General features: G+C 42.8%; 1 protein-coding gene across 4 annotated transcripts in view; it reads left to right on the top strand.

Annotated features, from left to right (window-relative positions):
• Positions 1–26988, top strand: part of DGKD (diacylglycerol kinase delta) — a 1336482-nt gene that overhangs the window by 468544 nt on the left and 840950 nt on the right. For all 4 annotated transcript variants that reach the window (XM_069213762.1, XM_069213763.1, XM_069213760.1 and 1 more), the window contains exons 10-11: positions 22062–22170; positions 23414–23553. In XM_069213762.1, coding sequence (XP_069069863.1) covers positions 22062–22170; positions 23414–23553 — 249 coding nt within the window. The remainder of the gene's footprint in view (positions 1–22061; positions 22171–23413; positions 23554–26988) is intronic.

Below are 26988 nucleotides of genomic sequence, written 5' to 3'. Positions count from 1 at the left end.
GTCAGAGATCTGCCGTCCTGTCTTAACTCTTGCCGTTGTGTAGGTGTAAAGTAAGCCAACCCATTTGATCCAAGCATCTCCCAGCCCCATGCGAAGCATGGTAGCTTCTAAATACTCCCATCTCACTGTGTCGAAGGCCTTCTTGAGGTCTACTGACACTATCACTGCTTTAGGGGTCAGGTGGTTGGGGATGGTCGTAAATTTCAGAGTAGAGTCTACGGAGATTATGGGAAGAATTTCCTCATTGGTCGCTGTGAATCAAATGCTGCATGTGCGGCAGGAGTCTATTAGCTAAAATCTTACTAAGGATTTTTAAAACAGTGTTGAGCATAGAGAGGGGTTGGAAGTCTGTTACTGCTGCATTTCGGTCAGTGGTTGTAGGTAGGGGGATCACTAGGGCTTCTCTATCTCTGGTCGATACAGGCAGAAGGCCTTTCTTATATGCCTGTGTATTTTTGTGCCAACTGTGGGGCGAGTGTGCCTACAAACATTTTGTAGAATTCCAGAGGGAGTCTGTCTGTTCCCGGTGTTTTTGCCGCTGCCAGGGATTTATTAGTGGCCTTGATCTCGCCCTCAGTCACCGCCACCCCTAGTCAAGCTCGTTCAGCCTCCAGTAGTACCCGTAGCTGTGACTCTCCCAGAAAGTCGCCCAGCACGTCTGCTATAATCATCTGTGGGAGGCTATACAGTGTTGGCTATTAGTCCCAAAACGCCGCATTAGTATGCATAGGTGAGTGTACCACTGAGCCATCAGGCATTGTTATTTGGGTAATTAGCGTCCCTCTTGAGTGTGAACGATCCAACCACGCCAGCAGACTCCACGTTCTGCCCTCTTTCACATGTACCCTATCCATGTACCCTGCATAGTCATGGCATCTAAGCCGTTCAAGTGCCACGCCATACTGTTTGCAGGTTTCCAGCTACCTCAGAAGGGCTGTGGGATCTGTCCATTGTCGAGGTCGCGTAGTTAGTCTCAAGGCATTGGAGATCCTGCTCCAATTCTCACTTGATACCCATTGCCTGACCCGTACTGTGCCCCCTAACCACTACCTCGAGGGCCTCCCATTCCACCCCCCTCGGTGTAGCTGTCCCAGAGTTAAGTGAACATATTCCGTCAGTGTTAAGATCAGTGCGTCTCTGAAGACTGTATCTTCTAGCGCTGCGGATTGTAGGGGCCAGGTTGGATATTGGGGTGGGGTGGGTGTGTGGTTCCGCAGTTTGCAATTGGATCAGGAGTGTACTGTGATCTGAGAACATGCAGCCTAGGCATTCCGACTGCTGCACCTTCTCGCTAATAAGTGGTAACACCCTTCTACATCGATCATAACATCACAATGTCGACCTTCTTTGTACCACTTTACCCTTTGAAAGAGGAGGAGAGACTTCCCTGCCTAATCCAAAAAAAGAGCCTTAACATTCTGCATGGACTGCACAAAAGAGATCCTGCTGGGCAGTCAACTCTTTATTGGGTTTGCTGGAGCCCATAAAGGGAAAGCAGTGCAGAAACAAACCACCTCTAGATGCATTGTACTCTGCATTAAGAACTGCTCTGCATTGGCGAAAAAAGCAACCCCCTGAAGGCTTGTGGGCTCATTCTACCAGGACCAAGGTTGTAACCATTGTATTAGCTCACAAAGTCCCCGTTATGATTATCTGTCAGGCAGCTGCATGGGCATCACTGCACACGTTCCGAGTACTACTGCCTAGATAGTCAGGTCCGGCTTGATGAGCCTTTCGCCCATTCGGTCCTCCAGGACTTTGGAGTTTAACAAGTTTGCACACCCTCCTCCAGGGAGGTATTGCTTTGGTTATCTATTCAAAGGAAAGGAATCTATGGCTGCAAGTCACTGTCAGATGAGCAAGTTAATTACCTTCAGTAACGCTTTATTTGACTTTGTCTAGCCCTAGATTCCTTACCAACCCTCCGATCCTTCCTGCTCTGTGAACTGTGGGTTTCTTCTAAAGAGATCCTTGAGGGACCTCTCTTTTGCACACTGGTAATTTTACCATAGTATGACTCTGTGCTTCTGGTGTGGAAAGTAGTCAGGAATCTGAGGTCTGCCACTGGGGTGGCACCTGTATAAGCACCATACACGTCACTTTCAGTGTGGGCGATGTCTATGCTGCAAACATGGAGCTGATCAGCGCCACCTACCGGTGCCCAAAGGCGACTGCTCTGAAAAAATTTCAGATCCAGTCTGACACCTGGAAATTATTGAAAGGTAAGGATTCTGCAGCTAGATAGCCTCCCCAGATAAGGCAATACTGATGGCAAGTTACTTATTCCTCTGTTTTATTTGCAGCTTGCATTCTGGAGATTTTACAGGAAGAGCCTGGGCATATGTTATATTGAAAACATATGTATTATAAAAACACCTGAAAATGGTGGACCTGATAGTGATGATACTGACCACACACAATTACAAAATTAACTTTAAACAAATCTAAAATTGTTTACTTGAATGTGATTTTCTTTAGACATGAATTATCCAGTGAAGATAAGGGTCTGGCACTGGACTTCTTGCAGATATTTGCCAGATTACAGCCTTAAAATACGTTAAAAAAGCTACAAGCCCTAATGGTATTTCTTATATTCAGAAGGACCTACTAGCCACATTATGCAAAGCGAGTAAATCCCTTGTACCCTTGGATTTCTTCAATTTTATCTGAAAAACCCACAGCTATCTTATATTGACTCCAAGCAGATCTGTTAGAGATCGGATAGTTATGACTAAGGATAACAAAAAAAATTTAGTTAATAGCATTGCTCCCAGTTCTGCAAGCTACACATACATATTCTAAAATGAGGGGCAAACAGTTCTTATTGCTTATAAATCACATTTGTGCTCCACAACCAAAGTAAATTTTGCTCCTACAGAAAACATTCTTCCTGCGGTACCTACAGCCATTTGGAAAGAGCCCATTGTGGCAGGGGAAACTAATAATTGTAGTTTCTCCTACTCATACAGTAGAATTGTCGAAACAAAAACAAGAATTCATAATGCTGACACTCTGCACCCCTTTCTGGTGCAGTTGACCTTATCTTTTAGTGCAGTTGATGTAACATTTAAATATGACCTGGCTCTCGCCATGAAACAATACATGTGAAACATACCAAAAACGCCTAATATTTTACCTATTGAGAGCTATAATAGCATCTTCTATACAGGTGGCCTGCGGTTAGCACTAAGCAGAAATACTCTGCAGCTTGCTTTGCAGCACAGGTATGTTTTGAAAATGGCATATTAACACTTCCATATACACCTGCACACCAAAACTTTAGGTGCGCTGCACAGCTCACAAAATATTATGCATTGTTGTCACTACTACAAAAAGCTGATCCATCACTAGTGCCTGATTCATCCTACTTGCAAGGATTCAATATTGTTTTAGCACATTGGCAATTGAATGGATTCAATAAAAAAATAACAATATAAAAAAACAGTGCTGGGTAGAAGTGGCTTCCTTTGGTCCATGTTCAACACACAATAGTCCATAAAGGGGAAAGAATTATCGCTAACAGGAACTATGAAGCCAACTTAGTCACAATGGTAGTGGTCATACCTTTAAAGTATCAGTGGTAACCAGATCTCCGACCAAGATAAACACAGACATTTTGGCAGTGATTCAAGCAACAGATAAGGGTGAAAGGCCTTCTGGCCACTTTCCTTGTAAATATTCCTACACCCTCAGTCAAGATAACACTCTGATGGTTTCCCTACCCAGAGTGGGAAATGGACATATTCCTAATGAACAGGTTAGATTAGACTTCATGAAAGCAGCACATGAGAGGTTAGCGACTGCCCATGCTGTCATGAGAACCACAGTTGCCATGCTCCAGCAGAGATACTGGCGGTCTTAGTTACCGAAACAAACTAAAACCTGTGGACGGCAATGTAACATCTGCCAATAAATAAAACATTCTACTGGTTCCAGAGCAGCGCAGACTCCCCTTCCTATCTCCAGTCGCCCATTAGTTATTTTCCTTGATCATATTGGGCAAATCAAACCAGTAAACTGATGTGTATATTAGTTGCTGTTGATTCATGCTGTAAGTTTCTGTGGGGTTGGCTACAAAGAAATGCTGATACTTGAGCGGTCGTAAAAGACTTGCAGTGCTTAGAAGCAGTATGCACAGTTTATACCTTTGCTTCCGACAATGGTCCTGCGTTCACTGCAGAGGCATTTAGGGATTCTGTGTCTGCTCTGTGGCTATGTATGTAGTACTTGCACATGTTTCAAACAGAGTACAGTGGTTTAATAGTGTGTGCCAACAGTATGCATAAGGACATCTTGACTGCTAGGATATTAAGTGAAGGACTGAGTTGGCTGCATAATTGGATGGAGTGCAGAGAGCATTAAATATATTGCATAGGGAAGTATTGGTAGGCACATTCAATATGAGTTGCTCTTCTGAATATCTATGTATGCTAGTCTTAAAAAGCATATGATGTGGGAAGAAGTTTTAATGTCTTGCAGAGCATCCAAGAAGTCAGAGACAAGCTATCTAAATATTCCGAATCTTGCACTGGCGAAGATGAGGTTGCTAAAGTTGCTGACGCATGGCTCCTGAAAGTGGGCAAGCCCATTCAAGAAAAATATTCCAGATAAACAAGTGTTTTGGCTGTTGTACTGAACACCCGTTCTAATTCTTCAGGTAGAAAGCACACAAACTAATCCTGCCTTCACTTCTGGTGCAAAGAAAACCTGGAAGGCGTCCATCAATCACTTGAAAAAGCATTATGTGGCTGATTTTGTTCAGCAGACATGTGACACAAAAGTCCTTCAGACTAGAACATTACAGCCTTGCTTTACTCTGAAGGAGCTACCTTTAGAAGAGAGCAGTAACTCTAAACTGTTGAGTTCCAATCCGGAGACTACTGTGCCTCCAGCTCCCACCGAAGAGCCTGATGCTGCAATAGTTTCAGCTTCTGCTGTGCTTTATTATGAAAGGTCAACTCAGTGAACATCAATTGAATTGTTGCCTTTACAAGAAATAACTGCAAAAAGAACAGATGATGGACGGAATGCAGAGCAAATCAAACATTCACCCCCAATCACAAAGATCTGGGTTTAATCCATCGTTTTTCTGCTCACCACGCCACCCGAGGTTGCAACCAGCCATATGCAAATCAGTCTTGACCCTGTTCCTCATGGGAATAGTCCAGCCCGAACTGCCAAGCCAGGTCCTCCCTGGACCTTAAACAAGCATCCTAGGACCGGTTTCAGGGTATCACCCATCATCAGCTAGGCTACCTTGAATCCAGTGGCGCAGTGAGCATGGGACCCACGTCTTGGCATACCCTTCCCACTTGGGGCGACAAATGCAAAAAGAACAGATGATGGACGGAATGCTGAGCAAATCAAACATTCACCCCCAGTCACAAAGATCTGGGTTTAATCCATCATTTTTCTGCTCACCACGCCACCCCAGGTTGGACCCAGCCATATGCAAATCAGTCTTGACCCTGTTCCTCATGACTTGTTGCAGGAACACGGCCCCTGGGTAGGTTCCCGGTTATCAACAGGCAAGGCCTGATACTGCGCACCTGTTTGTGGGCTTGGGCACTCCTAGGGAGCTGTTAACAAAATTTGGGACGGGTGACCTTTCGACTAGACTGACCAGATGTGCAGTTGGTTTGAGTAAGTGACCCGGAGCATATATGTTAATTTGAGTCCATTAGGGTCTATGTAATATTCTGAGGAGAAGTTGAGTTTATGTTTTTAGTCCTGATGAAGCGTCATTGGATCCGTGGTGACCCCTAGGACGCGAAACATGTCGACCTAGTATTAGAGGAGATAGGATAATGTCTGTCTCCCCTTGATTCACATAAAGTGAGAGTGCATATGAGCATTATCTCTACTAGCACTCTCTGTACTGCTTTTAATCTTTGCCTAACCCCATTTCTGATTAATTAAATTTGATGGTTTTGGTTTAGAGACCATTGTATCCTCTATTTTTGTTCTCTCCTGACTACGCCTACAGTTTGTATTCATCCTCGGCATAACTATACTTGGTAAAGGATCTTCGGCTAAGAGCCCCCCTTTTTAGGGGGGCCCGTCAGACATTGCAGTGCCGGTCTGACGAGGAGCATGCCCAGTGATGAAGCTTGACATCCTATTGGGTGTGTGAGGGCTTTTCTGCTCCTGGTAATAGAGTCCCCTGTGTTTTCCCTGTGTTTTCCTTTTCTTTTTTATTGTTGGAACAGTGTGCTTTATATGAGTTTCATAGGTTATATTTGGGATGTTGCATACTGGACCATTAATCTCCCTGTCCCCCTCTTTATTGAGTTACCTCATGGGAACCGTCCAGCCCGAACTGCCAACAAGAAAAAACAGTATATCAACATGATTCTGACTTTGGGTTAAATGAAATGCCTACACTTTCTGCATCTTTTCATTATCACCTCAGACTTCCAGTTTGCTACTGGTTTTTGAGATGGATATCTCATACCACCATGGTTCTAGTTCGGAATTGCTACTGAAGTGTTCTTCCTCTTGTTGTGGATCATCTTGCTAATCACAGTGTTGCTGGTAATAAATGGAAATCACATTCCAGCTCAAACTGTGTTGTTTCCTTTGGTTCATGAACTGCAGCCCCATTCTTCTTCTCACAAAGCACATTGGGATCATCATTCTATGAATAGCACCACATATCCTGCGTTGGACGGTGTAGTTATGGAAAAGTTTTTTATCAAATCATGGGAAGTACTGCCATTGAAAGTTTACAAAGAAGTTCCCTTATTTCAATAATATTGACAAGTCAGATCCAACAACCTTTTATTATTTACAGAAAGATGAAAGAACTCAATAGAACTGGATTATCAATCACTAATTGATATATTTCCTATGGATATATTGAACATCTTGTTGTGCTAGGCTCTGAGTATTGGAAAGAAAATATTGAGGAGAAAAATATTTGGGGAACAAAATTCAGGCTAAAACACCTTATTTAGAGCATCACAAATTCCTAAAGAAATGATTTTCCTGAGCAAAACTGTCAAGCAGAAAATGTCTGGGATATGAAACCACCAGATATTTGAAGATGCATTCAAATCCCAAAGTCAGTTCATCGCCATTTTCAGATATGCAAATCAAACAAAACATTACAGATTCCTAACTAAATGGCATGATCCAGAATGGAACTTATAAGTTTGACCATGTGACACCCTAAAGGGATAGCACTGTGGCCAATTGATATTGATGAATGCATGCACTGATTTCTTTTCAAGAATCCATGTCATTTAGCTAATTGCCTCGACCTCAGGTATGATAAATACACCTATAATTTTCACCTCTTATAGTGTGGGTAGCTGTGCCTATGATGGCTAGCACATTCCAGTCCAGTGGCTGTGAAAGAACACCTGCAGACGTTTAGTATAACTATGGATTTCAGTGACTTTTTCCTAGATTCTCACCCAGCTAAAAGTTAAACATTTCACATTTGCAACAGTGTATGTCATTTATAATGAAATACAAAGATTTTCAGAAAAAGAGGCTGCTGAAAGAATTCGAGATAGTATGCAGACAACTTTCAGAATTCTGATAATGGCATGCAAACACCCAAAAATGGTATATGCCAAATGTCTTATAGTGTCCTCAACCCTAAACCTTTTAAAAGAAGATTTAAATCTTCTACATCATGGACAGTCACATTTGTGAGCTACTACGCAGATACATTGGTACAAATTGAAACCCAACAAAGCACTGTGGCAGCTCATTAACAAGAGTGCTATATTTGAACCATTTAATTTGACTTCTACACAAAGAATTATGGCTGAAAAAGAAGCCCCCCCCACGCCCTTTTTAGTATAAAGGAAATGGAAGATGCCTCACTTTCTGTAGAAGAAGACCCACAAAACATGTGGCTCCTGTGTGGAGTAATCGCACTGTTTAATACTATCTTTCACTTTCATGAGTGCCAGAAATATAAGTCCTTGCGTTGGTATGAAAAGATGTACAACACTCTCTGCCCTTAAATCCCCCCCCCCAATCCACCCTCAATCATGTGTGGTATGTACCATTTGAAGTCTGCTACTACACCCAAGACAGTGCTGCATTCATAAAAACAGCTGGATGTTCTAATCCTCTAGGTCACTCACTCCTGTGTGATTCTCTCATGCTGCATGGAGCTTGTAACCCCTTGAAGCCAGGATTACACAGTAAATTTGTAGCTGTACTTGTGTCATCTATTCCAGCCCATCACATACTTCTGAATAATGTCTCTTATTTAACAATTACAAATGAAACATGTTGCAAAATGGCCCATGGCCAACTGTATTTGTTAACCATATCAGAAATCATGAAATACTGTTATGTAACCTTCCATCCTCCTACCAAAAGACAGTTTACAAATGTTCCTTGACACAGAGTAGATATCGATAATGTGTACTGACAATTTGAGCAAGTTTGTTTCAATATCAATGCTGAAAGAGGTCTTTTTAACCTCAGTACAGAAAATATTGACTTATATACAGCCTGATCTACATACAGCCTAATCTGCGTCAGAGATTCAAAAACTCCTGCAAACCCAGTATCCTACTCACACTATCTTCAGTTTGTGTAACACAAGTAGTATAGTACATTTCTTGAAAACCAGTAGATCTGGCTTGTTGACTGGTTTTAAAACTGTTTTTGGACTAACTCCCTCATTTTTCATTCATTGTTCTCCAGCATCGCGGATTTCCTACAGCCCTTAATATTATCAATTGTGACATTCCCATCTTCCTATGGCTAAGAAATAAAACCCATTTACTGTCCAATATGAATTTTGAATGGGAATATCCTACTGAAAAGCAGTGTAGAGAAACCTTGGTGTATTATCTTTGGTATAAAAGATTGACTGTTTTAAGCCAGTGTTGGATTCTCTCTGTTGACATTCTAAATGCTTTGCAAGTGAGAGCTGGCTTTTAGTGCATAAGCTGTTAGCAAGAAACTGGTCTGGAAGATCCATTGGAATTGCGGCCAATGGAGTTCATCAATTTGAAACCTCTACTACCGCCATTAAAGATGGGCTAAGCTAACTGCTGAGCTCAGCACTTGCCAACTGTGAAGTATGCATGCACAGTGTGATGATGGGCAAGCTGCTCTTTCTGTGTTCGAGCCAGCAACAACTTCAGTGCTTCAACCATCAATGCTAACAAGTCAATGCACAGGAGATATCAGTTTCTCTAAATTCTCTGAATCTACAGGATCTGTTCCAATGCATATTCCCATCTCCCACATCAGCCATTGAACAAACCAAAAGTGACAGGTCACTACAATTAAAATTCCTGTGCTCTTCCAAGTGCCTCACCTCCTATATCAAAGATCCCTGGATACTGTAGAGACTACATGACACAATCAATGACTGGAACGAAATTAACAAAGTTTAAATTATTTCTCCAAAGTAAAAGACTAATCCTACTTTTTCAAAACAAAATGATGTGTGTACCATTGGACAGTTAGCATTGTTTTGTTTTTTTATATTTTATTTTGCACGCCATCATAATAAATATAGATCTCCTACTTTTGCTGGTTTGCCTTTTGATCCGTAATGTATTAAATATCTTACATATTAACTTATATATAAGTGCTATGAATTCCTTGTGAGCTCCTGAGGTACTGCATGTAAAAATGCAGTTATCTCAGTTAACAGTTGCAGGATGTTGTGAATGCTGTAACAGTGCCCACTTAAATATCTTCTATCGTTATCGTGCTCTTTTGCCAATTACTTTATCCCTTTCAGTAGAAGTTATGTAGTTTTAGACACATGTAGAAGTATTATTATCACGTCTGTCTCCTATGTGGACTGCCAAATTTTTATTGTTCTTTCTATAGGCACTGCCATAACATCATGAGCGCCTATAGTAGAAGCGGTTGTGTTTTTATATTTTTAGGTATAGGAGCATATTATTTATGTGTAAGTCAAGATGACCCATTTATCACCATATTTGTTTAGTCTTGCTGATCCTTCGGTTTCTGAAAATACTGTTCAATTTTATGAATATTAGATACAATCAGCAAATCAGATACTTTAAAAACCCAAGTATCTAACTATTAAATGAACCCACTTAACCGTAGGACCATCAGGCCAGAGGCAACGTCGTTTCGTAGTGAAAGCCAGCCTCACATGTGAACTGCTTCAGTAGCAATGCAGAGAATCTGTATTTAGCTTTGCCCTTCTCATCATTCCCAGGCAAGAACAGTGATATAGAATAGCTAAATAGATATTCTTTGTATAGAAAAATATGCTGTGCAATCCATTTTAAGAGACTCGATTTATAGGTTTGATATTTCCTGCTTCTGTTGAAATCTACCATAGCGCTTAGAAGTCAAAATGAAAGTGTGAGGATGCTTGGAACTTGTTAACCATTTTAGGAATATTCATATTGTTTTCACTGACTATGTTGTGCACTGCAACGTTCATTTTCTCATTTTGTGTGATTACCGTTCATATTTTAAGCACTAGATGTGGGTTTTAGAATTTAACATTTAATTTTATAGATCATCCCTTGTTTCTTAGTTCTATTTTGAGGGTGCTATTCATTTATGAAAGAGGGACTTCTATTGTGTCTCTAAATTCCTGTAGTGGGAGTGATTGTAACCTGCAAACACAGTGCTGTTCAAATGGTTGTGTGTGGGCTGCCGTCCAGCAGGGTTCCTAATTCATATTAGTGCACTGAACTGAGCCCTTGCCTTAGGGTCTTTGATGTTTGACACCTGCGCCTCTGGGAAAGGATGGGAGCAGATTGTGACAGAAACTGATATCAGTGCACAGATGTGGTGTTTATGTGAGGCTCCCTGTTCTGTCACTTTTGGGTAGGTATGAGATTACCACAGACCCACCTGTTGAGGCTCAGCAATCATTGCTGGGAGAAATTTACTGATCCAGTCTGGCTCCTGGAATATTTTAAAAGTAGGAAATTGGTTAGATAGAGTACCTGCCAGAAAGAACATTCACAGGTGGCTGCCTTTGAAGGGTGTGATGGGAGTTGACCTTCCACCCCGGTGGAAAAGAAAAAGATTAAAAGTCAGAGAAGCTGGAAATTAATTGCTTTTGTTACTCTGTGACGAACTGGTGTTAATCCATGTTACTTTTTGGCAAAAAGAGGTCAGGGGAATGTGACCTGAGGCTTTCTCTGCATTGTGCGTATGTTGGCAGGTCGAAGTATTCCCCACCCTAGGAACAAACCAGGCCTGTTATGACAAACTGGGGGGCGTGGCGGGCTTTCATTTTCACCTACGAGTTTTCCTTTCAGGCGTCTTTACCATGGCCCAGGGAGGGAATAAAACACTGCCATTCAACTAAATGGCTGGGTGCAGGGCAAGTATTTACTAATAACTAAGGAGTGGGTGTGTCACTGATCTCTTTCTCCTCCTTTGCCTCCCAGAAACTGCTATAGTTGTTCTGGACTTGAATCTGATTGATGGGCTGGATCAGGAAAGGGTCACAGCAGAGCTTCTTCGGTTAATACAACATTTTCTAACTTTGTGTTAAGAAGTTTAGATTCTCTTAAGGACACAGAGGCAAGAATTATCCCGTCAACCGTTACTACAAAAAAAAAAAAAAAAAAGCAGCCAATAAAAAAAACTGTAAACACACTAAATGAGGCTTTGAACCATGCCTCTCATAAACCACCAATAGTAGTCCAATACAGCCTATAAACTGGAGAGGCACAATCTGACTTCCTCTTTCTTTGTAACAGTTCAATACCACACACAGACCATATCCGGAAAAGTTTCTCCTGGATGGCTTGAAATCATCAGACTGATTGTCACTTTCTGCCAAAAATGAACTCGGAAGATCCGCAAAACTTTACCCCTATTTGGAATCAGTTTCTGAAAGAGAAAACAATTATGAGACTCCAATCTAATACAACAGGTAAACTCAAAGGTGGGTAAAAATACCTTCATAACAATGCGAGGTATGTAATTATTTTTATTTACTGGGTGGGATAATCCTCGCCTCTGTGTCCTTAATAGAATCTGAATTTTTTAACGCAAAGCTAGAAAGTTTTGTATTCTATGTGAGGACCGGCGGCTCTGATTATGCTGGTTCAAAGCTGATCCACCACTAAATTAGAAACATGTACTACTGGCTTATAATAAAACATTTGAAACATGGAAACATTAGACCAGTCGGCGGCTCTAAGAATATGTTCTAGCCTAAAACCCAAAATAAAAGCTTCTGACGCCATAGCACCCCTGGTAGAATGAGCACCATATAAGGACATATCACTGCCTGCTTCGGACATTACCCTCCAAACTCAGCGAGCCAAAGTGGCAACTTAAACCAGTCGGAAAGGTTTTTGAATAAATATCAGAAGAGGTCCAAGAGGATCCATTCTATAACTAGCAGTGCGTTCCTCATAAACCTTTAAACACTTAACTACACAGAGATTTACATCATGAGGAAAAGCAGGATAATCAACAGAAGTAGACATGCATTTTGTACATTTAGATATGAGAAAAGAAACTCTAGAAGGAGTTAATAACCTACCTGCTAAATCTAAGGCTTTCACATCTGAAACTCTGTGACATGAGATTAAACATTACAGCATGGTCAATTTGGCCGGTAATTTTTCATTGCTAACAAATGATTGTCAGGCCAAGAAGTATAACACAATATTTACATCCCACAGCTGTGAATAACGTGGTTCGGGTGGATTTGCCACTCTAATACCTTTAAACAGATTACATACAAAGGGATGTTGGCCTACCGGTTTATTATTTATCCATGAATGTCCTGCAGAAATAGCTGATCTAAAGTTATTTACTGATCTGTAACACAAGCCTGATTCTGCGCATTTGGACAAAAAGTTTATAATGTCTTTGATCACGGATCCCACGGGATCCACCTCCCTACGAAGGCACAACGCACCCACTTCTCCCATGCCAGAGAGTATCTTTTGTGCGTGGACTGAGCCCAAGCTTGTCTTATAAAAGAAGTAGCTGGAGACGAAAGGCCTTGCACTTGCGAATGTCTCCCGATATCTTCCAGGCCATAAGAGACAGATGCCCCAATACCAGAAGGGGATAAGGAGATCCCACAGGATCCAGAAGGAGCTGAGGAAAGATTTGGAGCTCCAGAGGTAGAGCAATAGAGAGTTCCAGAAGAGATGGAAACCACGGCAAACTCTTCCACACTGGAGTGAAGAGAATCTTGGGATTATCACAAACGGGAGAAAGGCCTAATTGATTTGTATTGACCAATCCTGTAAAAATGCATCAGTTGCCATTGCCAACGGATCCGGTCTCCAGCTGAAAAATGTTGGAATCTGAAAAATTGAGACGAGATTCAAACGGGTCCACATGACACGGACCCATCAAAGACGTGATCTTCTGAAACATAGAAGGGTGAAGCTTGAAATCGCTGGAATCCTTCAGGAACTAGGAATTCCAATCTGCCACTAGATTGTCCTTGCCCAGAAAAAATTCCGTTATCACCATGATCTTCTGAGCTAGACGTAGGTGCCAAAACTCTCTGGCAATAATCGCCAAAAGGCGTGACCTGGTCCCTCCCAAGTGATTGATGTATCTCACTGCGGACACACTGTCAATCCTCAGGGAATGCAACTTGCTCTTGAGCATGGAGAGGGATCTGAGGGCGAACGAACCAGCAATGAGTACCAGACCATTGATGTGGAGCCGAAGCTCCTCTGAAGACAATCAACCTCCTGTCAAAAACTGTCTGCACCTCGCTCCTCAGCCCCAGCGACTCACATCTGACTCTATGACAATCTCTGGTGACCCTCCAAAAATGGCTCTGCCGTTCCACACCTCCATATGAGAAAGCCACCACTGAGTTCCTCTCAGGCTTCGAGAGGGAGCGGAACCAGATGATCATACAAAAAGATCTGTTGAAGGTACTTGTAGGAGGCTGGCCTGGTTTGTAGTGAGTACCAAGGGGTACTTACACCTTGCACCAGGTCCGTGTATCCCTTATTAGTGTAGAGGGGTGTCTAGCAGCTTAGGCTGATAGAAAAGGTAGCTTAGCAGAGCAGCTTAGGCTGAACTAGGAGGCGTGTAAAGCTCCTACTATACCACTGGTGTCATATGCACAATATCATAAGAAAACACAATACACAGATATACTAAAAATAAAGGTACTTTATTTTTATGACAATATGCCAAAAGTATCTCAGTGAGTACCCTCAGTATGAGGATAGCAAATATAGACAAGATATATGTACACAATACCAAAATTATGCAGTAATAGCAATAGAAAACAGTGCAAACAATGTATAGTCACAATAGATTGCAATGGGAGCACATAGGTATAGGGGCAACACAAACCATATACTCTAGAAGTGGAATGCGAACCACGAATGGACCCCAAACCTATGTGAGCTTGTAGAGGGTTGCTGGGACTGTAAGAAAACAGTGAGGGTTAGAAAAATAGCCCACCCCAAGACCCTGAAAAGTGGGTGCAAAGGGCACCTAAGTTCCCCAGAGAGCACGGAAGTCGTGATAGGGGAATTCTGCAAGGAAGACCAACACCAGCACTGCAACAACGATGGATTTCCGGACGAGAGTACCTGTGGAACAAGGGGACCAAGTCCAAGAGTCACGATCAAGTCGGGAGTGGGCAGATGCCCAGAAATTGCCAGCTGTGGGTGCAAAGAAGCTGCCACCTTTCGAGGATGGATGTCCCACGTCGTGAAGAAGCTTGCAGAGGTGTTTCCGTGCAGAAAGACCGCAATCAAGCCTTGCTAGCTGCAAGGGTCGCGGTTAGGGTTTTTGGATGCTGCTGTGGCCCAGGAGGGACCAGGATGTCGCCAATTGCGTGAGGAGACAGAGGGGGCGTCCAGCAAGATAAAGAGCCCACTCAGAAGCAAGCAGCACCCGCAGAAGTGCCGGAACAGGCACTACTAAGTGGAGTGAACCGGAGCTCACCCGAAGTCACAAAAGAAGGTCCCACGACACCAGAGGACAACTCAGGAGGTCGTGCACTGCAGGTTAGAGTGTCGGGACCCAGGCTTGGCTGTGCACAAAGGAAATCCTGGAAGAGTGCACAGGAGCCGGAGCGGCTGCAAATCACGCGGTACCCAGCAATGCAGTCTAGCGTGGGGAGGCAAGGACTTACCTCCACCAAACTTGGACTGAAGAGTCACTGGACTGTGGGAATCACTTGGACAGAGTTGCTGAGTTCAAGGGACCTCGCTCGTTGTGCTGAGAGGAGACCCAGAGGACTGGTGATGCAGTCTTTTGGGGCCTGCGGTTGCAGGGGGAGGATTCAGTCGTCCCACAGGAGATTTCTTCGGAGCTTCTAGTGCAGAGAGGAGGCAGACTACCCCCACAGCATGCACCACCAGGAAAACAGTTGAGAAGGCGGCCGGATCAGCATTACAAGGTCGCAGTAGTCGTCTTTGCTACTTTGTTGCAGTTTTGCAGGCTTCCAGAGCAGTCAGCGGTCGATTCCTTGGCAGAAGGTGAAGAGAGAGATGCAGAGGAACTCTGATGAGCTCTTGCATTCGTTATCTAAAGAATTCCCCAAAGCAGAGACCCTAAATAGCCAGAAAAGAAGGTTTGGCTACCTAGGAAGGAGGATAGGCTAGCAACACAGGTAAGAGCCTATCAGAAGGACTCTCTGATGTCACCTGCTGGCCCTGGCCACTCAGAGCAGTCCAGTGTGCCAGCAGCACCTCTGTTTCCAAGATGGCAGAGGTCTGGAGCACACTGGAGGAGCTCTGGGCACCTCCCTGGGGAGGTGCAGGTCAGGGGAGTGGTCACTCCCCTTTCCTTTGTCCAGTTTTGCGCCAGAGCAGGGCCGGGGGATCCCTGAACCGGTGTAGACTGGCTTATGCAGAGATGGGCACCATCTGTGCCCATCAAAGCATTTCCAGAGGCTGGGGGAGGCTACTCCTCCCCAGCCCTGACACCTTTTTCCAAAGGGAGAGGGTGTAACACCCTCTCTCTGAGGAAGTCCTTTGTTCTGCCTTCCTGGGCCAAGCCTAGCTGGACCCCAGGAGGGCAGAAACCTGGCTAAGGGGTTGGCAGCAGCTGCAGTGAAACCCTGGGAAAGGTAGTTTGGCAGTACCCGGGTCTGTGCTAGAGGCTCAGGGGATCATGGAATTGTCTCCCCAATGCCAGAATGGCATTGGGGTGACAATTCCATGATCTTAGACATGTTACATGGCCATGTTCGGAGTTACCATTGTGACGCTATACATAGGTAGTGACCTATGTATAGTGCGCGCGTGTAATGGTGTCCCCGCACACACAAAGTCCGGGGAATTTGCCCTGAACAATGTGGGGGCACCTTGGCTAGTGCCAGGGTGCCCACACACTAAGTAACTTAGCACCCAATCTTTACCAGGTAAAGGTTAGACATATAAGTGACTTATAAGTTACTTAAGTGCAGTGGTAAATGGCTGTGAAATAACGTGGATGTTATTTCACTCAGGCTGCAGTGGCAGGCCTGTGTAATAATTGTCAGAGCTCCCTATGGGTGGCAAAAGAAATGCAGCAGCCCATAGGGATCTCCTGTAACCCCAATACCCTGGGTACCTCAGTACCATATACTAGGGAATTATAAGGGTGTTCCAGTATGCCAATGTGAATTGGTGAAATTGGTCACTAGCCTGTTAGTGACAATTTGCAAAGCAAAGAGAGAGCATAACCACTGAGGTTCTGGTTAGCAGAGCCTCAGTGAGACAGTTAGTCATCACACAGGGAACACATACAAGGCACACTTATGAGCACTGGGGCCCTGGCTGGCAGGGTCCCAGTGACACATACAACTAAAACAACATATATACAGTGAAATATGGGGGTAACATGCCAGGCAAGATGGTACTTTCCTACAGTACTGAATCTTCAGTCTCTGTAAGGTCCTGTAATTCAGAGGCCCTGGGAAAACTGCTTGAATCGACGAAGCAAGAAGATCCACAATCTGTGCTAGGGATCTCAAATATCCCGTCTGATTCGATAATGTCACTCTCAATTCCCTCTCGGTCTACTTCATTTTCTGTGAAGGGAGTGACAGTTGAGCTTTCAATTAATCCACCTGGAATCCCAAGAATTACATTTACTGAGACGGTATCATGGATGATTTCCTGTGACTGATCACAAATCCTACGTCCTGAAGAAGAGAACCCACCCAATGCAAGTGAGTTAGCAACAGAGACAGATCTTGTGCCAGGATAATCGTGTCATCTAGATAGATTATCGGGCGAATACCCATCCCATGAAGGTGTTCCACCACAGGTTTGAATATTTTGGTGAACACCCACGGGGCTGAAGACAGGCTGAAGGGGAGTGTCAGATATTCGTACCAACTGCCCCTCCAACGAAACTGAATAAACCTTCTGTGGGGAGGGGCTATGGGAACCGATAAATATGTATCTTTGAGATCCAGTCAAACCATCCAGTCTCTGTCCTAAAGTAGATCTTGCAAAAGATGGATGCCTTCCATCTTGAAATGGTGGTAGACTACAAACGGATGGAAATTTCTGAGGTTGAGGACTAACCACTGACCGCCTCCTTTCTTCTCAACCAGGAAAATGTGCTGCAAAAACCCATCGGATGACGGTAAGTTAATGCGATAGCTTTCTTTGCAAGCAGATCCCAAATTTTGCAGTCTATAAACAATTTGTCGAGTTGGGGGAAAAAAGGATAGGAGGATGAAGCACAGGTTGCAGAGGGGTGGAAGTTAACTCTATGGTGTACCCTTGTATTGTATTCAGAGCCCATACGTCTGGAGAAATGGTGGCCCATTTTTGAACAAAATACTTTAGTCTGCCTCCTAAAGAGATAGAAGGATAAGGAAGGTTTATTACCTGTGAGGGTGTTGTCATTGGCCCTGAAACCTCTTCCGGACCCTCGGGTGTTGCGGTACCGTGGGGCTCTGTATCTGGAGGGGGAAAATCCACTTGTGAAGGCTCTTGGGTATAACTCCTGCATCATGAAAGATTTCCCTTTAAAGGAGTAGGAGGGTTAGTGAAATTAGTGTAAGCATGTTCAGAAGCTGAAGGCTGAGAAATATGGGCCAACTTGTTCTCATGAATCTAAAGGTGTTCAGCTGAGGGGATAGACTGAGATGAAGTATCTCCAGAAGGAAGAGAAGGCGCATTAGGTCCTTCTAAATCATCTAGTCTTTTAGACAAAGGTTGAAGGGCAAAAGATATGACTTTATCTAAAGATTTCTGCACTGAGGAATCAATAACCTGCTCAAAAACAGGGATCAAAGTAATAATCCTCATCTCCATCAGCCCCATACATCTCCAGGCCTTGTTCATAAGATTCGTAATTTGACATGATAAATGTCACAATCAAATTCCCCAAGGGGAAGCTCAGTTTAAAATTCTACTGCAAAAAATATTTGCCAACCAATTATAATTATTGCAGCCCCAGCCTTCTTTGGTCAGGGGTGTCAAAATCAGAAGGAAGCTGCACCAGTCTCTAGGAACAATAAATCCTTGAAAGAAACAAAATGATCCGACAGAGCAGGATCGTTATCTTTATTAATGCTCAAACTCACCCGTTATTGCAGCCTGGGGCTGGCGTCACTTCGCGTCTGAGGAGGGGAGTTGACATAACGCCACTTCCTCTCCCAAAGACCGTGCACATGAGTGTAGCCCAATTCAGTGGATTACGATGGGCGCAACACACACTCAGAGGCATGCACAAGAAGAGGAGCGCGCGTTTCCAAGAGTAAAACAATACCATGAATACTCCAATAATACAGAGTATACACAATATATAACACTTTATGTGAAATAAATCAATGAAATGGAGAGGCACTTATCTGACTGCCGAGCAGCAAAGAAAGAGAAAGTCAGATTATGCCTCTCAAGTTTATAGACTGTGTTGGACTACTATTGGTGGTTTATAAGAGGTGTGGTTCAAAGCCTCATTTAGTGTGTTTTCTTTGTTTACTGTTTTTTATTGGCTGCTGTTTTTTTTTTTTTAGTAGTAAAGATTGAGAAGCATAATCGGAGCCTCTGGTCCTGACATAGAATTAACAGAGTTGTAGGTTAAGTTTTTTTTTTTTAATTTGTTTTTACTACTTTTGTTCCCAGTGCATGCCTGGCTTCAGAGAGACTTAACAGATTGCACTTTTGCCAAACTAGTTGGTTGGAGCCTGATCACTTTATTAGCTCTGCAGCACTGTGCAGTGATGTGAGCTTTTGATTAGGGGGACATTGCAGAACTCAAGACAAAGCCCAGGGCCACACACAGAGAAACCAACAGAATTCATTATTCTTTCTGCCCGGCCCTATATATCAGGTAAGTTTTGAAACTACAGTTAAATTCTGTCTGCGCTGATTCTGCTCTCTACCAGGACTGTCTCCTCCTAATACCGGCTTGGGCCAGCAGCCACCATAGAGAACTGACTCTGAGTCCATAGAGGCATCACATGCAGGGACTTCACGCTCCAAACGGCAACTTCACAGTAAGTTTGGCCTTTGTCTTTCGTTCCATGTTAGCTACACACACATAAAAAAAAAATACTCCTTCTAATTGCTAACTTGTAAATTTTTGAGAGACAAATAAATACCCATTTTTTGGCTGATTTATATGAAGTGAAACTGGGAAATTTGGGATAATTCCTGCTTTCCCTTAACCAAATTATGTAATTTTAGGCAAATAGTTTATTTTCCCCAGTCTCCTTCATAAATGTGACTTCAGAATATGAGCTGTACATAATGCATTGTGTTTAAATTAACAGACTGTAATGTTGTCCTGTCTATAGGAATCTGCACCATCCAAGGTGCACATGTAAACTGAATCACCTCTTAGTCCAAGCCAGGGGCAGGAACCGTTCCAAGATCATGCTTGTAATTGTCACTTTTATTAAAAATCTCTCAGTGCATTGATACAATGTGACATAATTATATCAAATCTTCGGCATGTTAAAGAAATAACATGTTTAGACTCCTAAAGAGTCTTTTTTATCTTTTAAGTGAGGTTCTATGTTTTACTTGGAAACATTGTCAGGGTTAGGCTCTAGCATGGACTCTAGGGCTGGGCTCTAGCCTGGCCTTTAAAAGCCAAGACAGGCTTGGCACTTTCTATCAATTTATTGGCCTGCTCACCTCTAAACCACATCACACAGCTATCCTTCATGTGCAATGGGGGCATGAATAGAGGATCAGAGTTTTACAATGTGCTTGGTGTCTGCAGATGTGCCTGGATGTCTCCAAAAGTAGGTGTGCACAGATTGGTGTATATATAAATGAACACAGGGGTTTCTCTGCAAAGTTATTAGTATTTTTTTTAGTTTCTTATAGAATCAGTATATATGGCTCTATATGCATGTACACATATGGAATCCATATACTGGGTTTGTATGCAAGTCATACTCTGGTCAAAGATTTCTGCCCCACCACTCTTAAAATCCACTAGCTGCCACTGGGAACATTACCGATTGTAAGGAACTTTTACAGACCCATTAGTGTTTCCTGTATGCTGTCCCACCCCGTCCTCAGCCATCATAGGGTTAATTATGTTTTTTTACTGCCTTAACAGGCAGTAGTAACTACTTTCAGCTCAGATATTAAGACACTGTCTTCTAGACATGATCAGTTATGGCGTTCCAGCAGTTGAACCTGATGCTCAACCCTTACATCACTTATTGGCCCACACAGTGTTAGAGGTGCACCTCAGATATGATCGCTCAAATGCTGAGTGTGGAAACTCTGAAACCATGTGGCTAAATGCCTCCTAAAAAGCCCATATTGCAACATGCCTGTACTAAAGGCATATATGTGCTAGGTAAAGAATGAGGGAGGAGATCGGATGTGTACTCCTTAATGAGGTCATTTTTGTTATGCTGCCTGTTTGTGTGCCTAACATACAGTCCATTATGGGGAGACATATTAACCATACAAACTGTAGTGGAAAATGGTCAGTGCCTACACTATGTGAATGGGCATGTTAGCTACAATGCCTAGTTGGACCATGTGTTTATTTCCTGATTATAACAAAATGCCAGATGATGTATTTCTTATTTTATATATTACCGATAGTGGACACACCTACTTGCAGTTGGTGCACACGGTGTTAATTTAATAGATGGAATTAGTCCCACTGCCTACTTATCGCAAATTATGTTGTATGTCCAGTGCCGACTTTAGGGTGGAGTGACCGGTGCTGCTGCACCTGTTGCCACTCTCAGGGTTGGGCGCGCTGCCTTTTGAAATAACTTATGGGTCCAAAGGCATTCACAGCAGAGTTCCCTGTGTGCCCAGCATTTTACAGATGATAAAATGTCAAGATAACTCTGGTGATTTATGTCCTGATAACTCTGTTGATTAATGTACCTGCTAGAGAAATCCCAGTTTTGTTCAGTTGCAGCTTTGAGTCTTCATAAAGTAGTGCAGGGGGTTAATGTGCCACTTAGAAAGTATTACATGTAGCATGCAGATCTTGGAATTGTATTTTGTGTAGCTTGCTCAATGGGTTACTGCTTTATTCGCTGAAATTATTTAGTTATTTGCAGTTAATAGGGTACATGGCATCAAAGAGTTGTATGAAGACTGAAAGACATGGGAGTAAAATCTTATAGATTTTTTCCTTAATATTTGGTTATGCTGCTAAATGGGTTCCTTTGTACAGAAATACGTTCTTATTAGTAAAGACAAACCCAACAACTCTGTTAGAATTTAAATTCTGAGTTAATGTTTCTCCAGATCAAGCACTCTTAATATATAACGCCTACCAGTATAGATGATGTGTGAAGTCTACACCTTCCAGTCCTCAGTGTCTTATTTACCTTTTCCTATACGTTGCTTTACACACACTTACGATTCATTTTCTCTATAGAATATAGTGTGATGTAAAGTACTCTGTTATCGTGCATTGCAATGGGTAGTGCTATAAAAGTAATGAAATACTTCTGAGAGATGGACTACAGAGAGATGAGAGGCCTTTTAGAGGGTGATAGCGAGGAAATCCATGGAGGAGGAGGTAATTGACACCTGCCAACAAAGATAGTTGCACCGGGTGCCACCATGCTAAAGGTTGCCCAGTCTCCACCTGAAACATTGAATTAAAGATTCAACTGTATTTCTCCTTCTTTATGCTCATCTTATGTTGCTTAACTCTAGTCATGGCTAATCCTTATTGTCTTGCAGATTACGCCTGTTCCAGAACTTCGACACCTTCCGGATTCTTGTATGTGGGGGAGATGGCAGTGTCGGCTGGGTTCTATCAGAGATTGACAGCCTCAGTCTCCATAAACAGGTACCGGAACAGTCAGAATTATGTTATTTATAATCATGAGATTTCAAAAGATTCTTGGTGCTAACTGAAGAGAACAACCCAATGGATTCTGTGTTCTTTCTACAATTAAAACAGCAAAGTCTTTATTTGTCATCAGACTGGATGTAAATGTATGCAGCTGGAAGGGGTGTAAGTGTGTGCAGTTGTATAGGAAGCATGTGCCACAGCTTACCTAGTGGTGTGAAGACGGCCCTGCCAACTATTCCCATATATGTTATAGAGAGACGCATTAGGTGATCTTAATGTAGAAAATGAGCGAACCTGAGATGTTGGCATATCACCTTAATTTGACTGCAAGAATAGATGAGGAGCTTGAAAAGAAATATCTGTATAACCTATGACCAGGGATTTGAACTAGATTTCTTTTTTCATTAGCGGCTAGTGAAATGTTCTTCGAGTACCTGATACATGATTGCATTTGCAAATACCTTTTTACAAGCCTTGCAACTGCACTGTACACAGGCAGTCCACAGTGCTATCTAGTGCTGCATGATAGACCCAACTGCTACAATCCAGCCTAAGCTGGATCAAGACAAGTACAACCGTCATGTTGACATGGGTTTACAGATAGCAAAATATTATGCAGAGTGGCTCGCAATGTTAAATCTAGGTGCCTGTGATATTTACACCTTGTCAATTGAGGGATAATCTGACATTGGTAGACTTCCCCAGATGTTTCACTTAGACAGTGCTCCTACCCATTTGAGGCGAGCACACTAAGAGCCAATGCTTGTTCGTGTATGGTTGACCCTGTTACACCATGTACAGACAGTACTTCTACATACTGTAAAGGCCTTCCTTCTACACCGTGTTCCGCTGACGATTCTGCACTCTGTACAGCCAGTATTCTTTATAGAAGACACTGCCCCTGCTCATACAGGACTCGGTGCCTGTACAACACACACATGCAGTGTCAATATTCTTCACTTAGTAGGCAGTTAACTCATCCCTGTGTTTTTGTGTTTCTGATGTTCTTTGATTAGCCCTTGAATTCTTGTAGGCTGTATATTTGTAGTAAATACTGGGTTTGTGGTTGTTGCTGACAGAGCTACCATTCCTTTTGCCTTCCACATTTCCCAGTGTGCTTCAGGCCTCCATCTGTTGAAGGTAATTGTGCTTGTAAGTGAGCCCGTGAGTTAATTCTGTGATCCATTTAATCTCCAGTGTTAAGTTGCTGATATAAAGACATACTTTCTCTGCATAGTGCCAACTCGGAGTGCTGCCCCTTGGTACTGGAAACGATCTGGCTCGTGTGCTTGGCTGGGGATCTGCCTGCGACGATGACACTCAACTTCCTCAGATCCTAGAGAAGTTAGAGCGCGCCAGCACCACAATGCTGGATAGGTAAGCCTGACAACAAATGTTTCCTACTTTTTGAGAAGTGTATTTATTCACATGCATGTGTGTTTGTGCAGGTGAGCTAAATTCCTATCTTCTGAATATGAAAACTGAGTATGAGTGACCAGTTCCTAGCCCCTCATCTGAGTGACGGACGGACACCTGCCCCAATTTGCAGTAGCGGAGTGTAAATGACAGATTTGTGAATCTGAAGGCGTAAGTGTGAGTGAAAGGATCTTGGATCATTTCTCTAATAATTAAGAGATAGTTCTTTCTTCCTTATAACGGGTAAGGCTATGGGGCATATTCTTCAATCCCCAATATGATCACCGATAACTAGTTGGCTCTTTATAACAAGCAAAGGTGAATAATAGAGGCATGACGCATCACCAGCATAAGTAAGTGACCTCTTTGACCTGGAACTTGACCAATATGTTGCTACAAGTGTGTAGGCTCTGTCTCTGTTTGTACCAGTTGCCGTCCTGTTTCTCTATAACGTCTAAGATTTGTCATCTTCTGACTGCCTGTGCAGGCTTCCTTTTGGCCTTATCATTCATTTCTCACCATCTTATGGTATTCCTCATTTGAGCAATCCCTAATGTCTGCTGTCCCTGTGGCCCCATTTTACCACCTTCAAACTTCCTCTGCTCTCCTCTTGCTCTCCATAGCTTCCCTGATTGACATCATTTACTTGTATTCAATCGGACTAGCTCCCCTCAGGTATCTTCAATGCTTGCCTTTCTGGTGTTCTTCAATTATCCACAGACCTGTGTCTATCCACTTCTGATTGATATTTCTTCCCACCGGTTCCTCACCTTATCCTCCAGACTCCATAATGCATCCAGAAACTTTTTCAGCAGCAACTGTTTCACAGCATCATCAAGTGGTGCCTTTCTTTTTCAGTTTTGATTCGCCACCCAGATGAAGTGACAACATTGGGGATAAAACCCTCTTGTTATTCTGCGCTTGGTAGTCCTTCAGCTTTCAACAACAAATAGGTCAAGCTTCTCCTCTTAAAGTTTCATGGTTTCTGCTATAGATGCCGTGATATGTCAATTTCGGACCTTCCAAACATTTGCATGTGGTCCCTTCAATCCAAACACAGCTACCTTAGCCCACAACTTCTGTTCCTTCATTTACTCAAAGGCCATCAGAATGAAAGGGGAAGTTATTTTTGGCCAAAGTCGGCAGAGATTTACCTTACGGTCCCTCTCCTCTCAGTTAATTCTTCAGACAGCAAACTAGAAAATATCCATAAAAGCCCATACAGAGGAGAAATCCTCTTCTTCCATGCAGAAACTGTGCCCCTCTCGGGACCATTTGGAGTCTCTATGCCAGTCTCTTCCGTGGATCCAGTGTTGAAAAAAGTGAAACCAGAATTTCCTGCTCTTTCCGTTGAACCTCTGCAGGTCTAGGCCTTTCAGTATGGTCTACTGGATAGTTTGAGGACGGTGCTCTAATCCTGACACTGCCCGATTCTGACCTCCACAAGTTTCAGCCTGGTGCTGCTTTTAATGAAGTAATTTCATTCAAAGGTGCTTACCCAGTGTGTATGGCTCCATATTTGATGCCATCATCTGCATTACCTTTGGATTGTATATTTGAGGCACCTCCACGTTTGCAGTTTGCACATATTTGAAGCTCTTTCAGATGCGCTTGCTGTGTACAGTAAAGTCTGTTTGCATTGAGAATGATGACTTGGAGGCTGCCAACTTCTTCTCCTTGTACAGTGCAGATGCTGGCCCAAACCTGGAATTACAAAACATAAGTGACTTCAGAGTATCTCTAGAACAAGATATCACTTACACCACTGGGCCACTTTCGAGGTGACCTTTTATCTAAACATTTTATCTAAAATGCTGTAACCTTCCCCTGCTGGCTTAGAACCTCTGCTATCTTTAACTGAGTTACTCATGTAACCAGTGTTCCATGCCTGTGGGAAACCTCTCTCAGGCCAGCACTCCATAGACAAATTGCACATCACAGACCTGCACCTTGTGATCCAAACTTTTTAATCACATCTTTCTTCGGAAAGTCTAATGGTCTAAACACCTTCTGCAGAGCCGGATCCAAATTATTTTCCCGTGGCTCCCTGAGACAGATAATCTAAGAAGCTGGGCTTTGTGAGATAAAAAGGTTTTGCCCCAGCAACCTTGCCCTTCGTCATGAATGTGTCTTAGTCTGTACATTCATGCCCTGTGGTAGCTGGGAAAAATTACCATTATTTGCCTGCCTGATTACAAGAAAATGCCCTTTTTCATCTAGTCAAAAGTGGTTTGGATGCTTTCAAGAAAATCCTGAAGTGCAACCCTGATTCTGCAGTCACTGTAGCTCAATCTAAGGCTACAAGTCTCACAAACATTATAGCTCTTTAATTTGTTCCACTGGCTTCACAGGAGAACTCCAAGCGATCCTCACGGACATGTCCCTTGATGGTAAGTGACTGTACTCCAGGATATCACAGTCCCTTCAGCTATATCCTTGGCTGATTCTCTAAACATGCCCAACAAACGTATTGATCCTTTTGGGGCAGAAGTGGATCTAAGGGATACCATCACTACTTGCTGTTCCTCCAATCTTCAGCTGCGTCTGCTTCCTCAAATGTATTTGAATTCCCTCTTTATAACACCTAAATCCAATTTCGGAGTGTGAGTCAGAAGTCTCCTGTTTCTCCACCAGTGGGGAAACAATTATTACTAATCACTGGGTCAGTTAATGGAAGCAAGGGGATCCCGAGTATCCCTAAGGACCCGGAGTATTAAAATATTTATAAATATAATGTTCCCTAATATATGAGACGATAAAAGTAATGAACAATGCTCTTCACATTTAATGAAAAATATGTATGAACACAGATATAAGATGAGTGCCAGTGACAAAAACTTGCTCAGTGCTCTTTTTCGTGAAATCCAACAAGTATATTAAGTGATCAACATGTGTATCATGTAAACAAGAACACTGCCATTTGATACAAATACAATCTAAATAGTGTTCATGTTTTAAGTCAGCACGGTTTCGGTCCATTAATGCGATGTTTGATCATCAACAGGACTCTGAGAATGTTGATCCTGAGGTGAAAGCGCACAGATAATTAAACCCCACTCGAACATGTGGGAAGAGACACTCCCAGGGCACCAGAAAATGACAGGAATAATGCTTGTACTTGAAAGAGATGTCAACAGGTAAAATTGGACAAGGCAGGTGGATAACCTGAGAAAAATAGAAATCAGATGAACTGACACCATTGTATACAATTGCCTCCTTTTTGTATGCTGTGATGTGTCCAGTCTTCTCCTGAGACTTCGATTCTCTAGCACCAATACTCCATTGCTAGCTTATCTGTGTTATTGACTTATAACATGGACCCTTTTTACATTCCTGTATTTTAATCAAATGATCACTTTATTTACTATTGTGTATCACACTAAAAAGAGCACCAAG

This window comes from Pleurodeles waltl, chromosome 11 (genome assembly GCF_031143425.1).
Source record: "Pleurodeles waltl isolate 20211129_DDA chromosome 11, aPleWal1.hap1.20221129, whole genome shotgun sequence".
NCBI classification, from domain to species: Eukaryota; Metazoa; Chordata; class Amphibia; order Caudata; family Salamandridae; genus Pleurodeles; species Pleurodeles waltl.
Note: the sequence above shows the minus strand (reverse complement) of the source record. Positions and strands in the feature narration are given on the sequence as shown.